The 3,367-nt window shown below is 48.4% G+C and overlaps 1 protein-coding gene across 1 annotated transcript; it reads right to left on the reverse strand.

The window, feature by feature from the left end:
* Positions 1 to 2,674: 2,674 nt before the first annotated feature.
* Positions 2,675 to 3,121, reverse strand: UCN3 (urocortin 3). Its single transcript, XM_015828520.1, has one exon. It carries the CDS (start codon positions 3,119 to 3,121, stop codon positions 2,675 to 2,677), a length of 447 nt encoding a protein of 148 aa, XP_015684006.1.
* Between the last annotated feature and the right edge of the window lie 246 nt (positions 3,122 to 3,367).

The raw sequence follows: 3,367 nt of genomic DNA on the forward strand, positions 1-3,367 counted from the left end.
CTGGATTTTAAGCTTGAGGGGCCCCAAGCTACAATTTATGTTTGTTTGTTTGTTTTTAAAAAATGGGAGTTCTGCTAATAAATTCAGCAAATGTTTTTGAGCGGAGAAAGTAAATTAGGAGAAAGCTGGAACGCAAACTTTTTTTCTTGGGCTTACTTTTCTTTCCATTTATGGAGCACAAAATTAGATCTTTTTTTGTGTGTGTGTGTGCGAATCCACCTCCTTTTTCCTTCTGGTTAATAACAAACAGCACTGCAAATGCCGTTTTTGTTTTATCTCGGAAATGGATTTGCAAATCTGAAACCAGAACGAGAATTAAATAATTTGGAGCAGATCCGGGACTCTCGCCCACTTTGTCCTTCGGCCTTCAGCTCTGCTCTGGCCTAGATTGCGTGCCGTAGGTTGCTTTGCGGTCACGGAGATTCATAAGTCCTTGACTTATAACTGTTCGTTTAGCGACGCTTCGAAATGACAAGGGCACTGAAAAAAGTGACTTATGACCGATCCTCGAACAACCGTCGCAGTATGGATGGAAACTAATCAAGGAGAGAAGCAACCTAAGAACTAAGAAGAAATTTCCTGACAGTTAGAACCATTAACCAGTGGAACGACTTGCCACCAGAAGTTGTGAATGCTCCAACACTGGAAGTTTTTAAGAAGAAACTGGACAGCCATTTGTCCGAAATGGTATAGGGTTTCCTGCCTGAGCAGGGGGTTGGACTAGATGACCTACGAGGTCCCTTCCAACTTTATCATTATTATTATTATTATCTTTTTTACATGGTGGTGACCAAAACTGGATGCAAAATTGGAAACCTTGATTGGTTTCCATCCGTTGTTTCTTGTCCTGCTTTCAGGGTGCTTTGGAGGATAGCTTGACTCCCTCTTCTTTGGGGCAGCTCCTGAGATACTGGAAGACTGCTATCACGTCCCCCCTCGTCCTTCTCTTCATTAAGCTAAAAAGAACAGATGTAACATTCAGTTCTTCTATGCATCCATGCAATCAATCATGGTGTGAGGGTGTCCTCGTTCTGCATGTCCTCCCTTTGAATATATCCATCGGCCCCAGAGATTTAAGCAGGCCCAAAGAGTTCAGTGTAGGATAAAAGCCACACTTTCTGTCCAAAAATGTTGGTCACGCCTTGTTTGGAAGGTCAACCTGTGGCCAGATCTGCCCATATTTTTTCATTCTTCCAGGCTATGTTAATTCTTCTAATAAATCATCGCAGCCGGCGGGCGTCAAGAGAATTCTAGCAAAACAGAACCACTATTTAAATTATAAGGAATCATCAGTAGGCCTGGGAGAATCCTACTACAGGTGGTCCTCGTACGTACGGCCACAAGGGAGCCCAACATTTCTGTTGCTAAATGAGACAGTTGTTAAGTGAGTTTTGCCCCATTTTACGACCTGGTTTGTTACAGCGGTTAAGTGGATCCCTTCAGTTGTTCAGTTAGTGACACGGTTGTTAAGGGAATCTGTCTTCCCCATTGTCGTCGTTTGTCAGCAGGTCGTAAAAGGGGAAGCCGGGACACTGCAACTGTCATAAATATGAGTCACTTGCCTGGTGTGCTGCCCTGTCAAAGTGGGTGGGAGTGTTGTTTTGTGGTTTTAGGCTGTTGTTTAAAGGGTAAGCCGTGTGTATATAAACAGGGACCAAATCCTTCTCCTTTCTAGCACTGATGCTGTTACCTAGTTTGATCATGAAATGTCTGCAAGAAAACCACCCAGCTCAGAGAGCACCAAGGACCCCACCATCTTTTTCCTCCTCCTCCTCCTCCTCCTCCTCCTCTTTTCCACAAATTCCTCTCCCTTCTAGCACTGATCATGTTCCCTAGTTAGGTAATGAAACGTCTGCATGAAAATCACCAAATTCAGAGAGCATCAAGTCCTCCTCCTCCTCCTCCTCCTCCTCCTCCTCCTCCTCTTCCTCCTGCTCCTCCTCCTCCTCCTCTCCACAAATCGCACTCCCTTCTGGCATGATGTTACTACTTGGGTCATGAAATATCTTCAAAAAAATCAATCAAGGTCAGAGAATACCAAGCATATCACAGTTGTCGTCATTGTCGTCGTCGTCGTCCTCCTCCTCCACCTCCTCCTCCTCCTCCTCCTCCTCCTCCTCCTCCTCCTCCTCCTCCTCCTCCTCCTCCTCCCTACAAACCCTCCTCCCTTCTGACCATGTTCCCTAGTTAGCTAATGAAACGTCTGCACGAAAACCTCCAAACTCAGAAAGGATGAAGGACCCCCCCCACAGTTCGGGATTCCTATGGTGCTCGTGGCAATAGAGGCTGGCTTGGGCCAACGCCGGTGTCATCAGACCCGGCGTCATCAGCCAGAAAAAGAAGAAGAAGAAGAAGAAAGAATTAGAAACTCAAAGAGAATTTGCTTTAATGGGGACCTGCATCACGTAAAAGCCAGCAGCCTTTTCTCCTTAACATTTTTGGCAAGCATCCGAAGTTCCCCTTAGCTCACGTTCCTCGGGGGCGAAACCGAGAAGAAGGACGAGAGAGAGAAGGGAAGGACAAGGGGAGAAAGAAAGGGAACGAAGATCGGGGAGCTTCGAGAGACGGAGGAGAGAGACCGTCTCTTGTGCTTGACGTTGGGGACAGTCCCATCTCCGAAGACCTGAAGGTAGAGTTGAGGCCTTCTCCTTGGTCACCTCTCCTGACCCTTCCCTCACTTCCTCCGGCCGATTTGGGCCATCAGCTGAGCATTGCTGGCCGCCTTCGCCCTCAGGCTTTTTGCTTTCGCGATGTTGAAGAGGATGTTCATGAGGTTGGTTGGGACGTCCAAGGAAAGAGTAAATTTAGCCCGCCGGTCGTTCTTGCCTTGGTTGTGGGACACCTTCCCTTTCGCCTGGCCGAGGGAGACGTAGCGCGTGACGGCCGGGAAAGTCCTTTTCTCCTTCTCTGCCCGGACGGCCTCGAAGGAGTCGGAGTCTTCCCCTTCCAGAGGGATGAGGAAGGCCCTCTTCTCCAGGACCGAGTTCTCACCCAGGAGGTCCTCCTTGGCCTGGGAGAGAGCGGAGTTGAGACAGCTGAAGATGGACTCGGCGTTGAAGGACGAGCTGGTCTTAACGGTGGAGAGAACCAGCAGGAGGAGCAGAAGTCTTGAGGGGCGCATGGTACCACGTAGCCTGTGCCACCAAAGAAGGAGAGAAGGTTTAGGAACATGGGCCCTGGGGAGAACCCTGGCCAAATTGCTGGAGGAGCTGAGTCCATACAGGTAAGTCCCCAACTTACGACCACAACTGAGCCCCGGATTTCTGGGGTTAAGTGAGACATTTGTTAAGTGAGTTTTGCCCCATTTTACGCCCTTTCTCGCCACAGCTGTTATGCGAATCGCTGCCGATTAGTAACCTGGTTGTTA

This window comes from Protobothrops mucrosquamatus, unplaced genomic scaffold (assembly GCF_001527695.2).
Source record: "Protobothrops mucrosquamatus isolate PMUCROS unplaced genomic scaffold, P.Mucros_1.0 scaffold4608, whole genome shotgun sequence".
NCBI classification, from domain to species: Eukaryota; Metazoa; Chordata; class Lepidosauria; order Squamata; family Viperidae; genus Protobothrops; species Protobothrops mucrosquamatus.

What these genes read in the sequence shown, in the direction of transcription:
- UCN3 (XM_015828520.1), bottom strand. Translation starts at nt 3,121, where the DNA reads ATGCGCCCCTCAAGACTTCTGCTCCTCCTGCTGGTTCTCTCCACCGTT.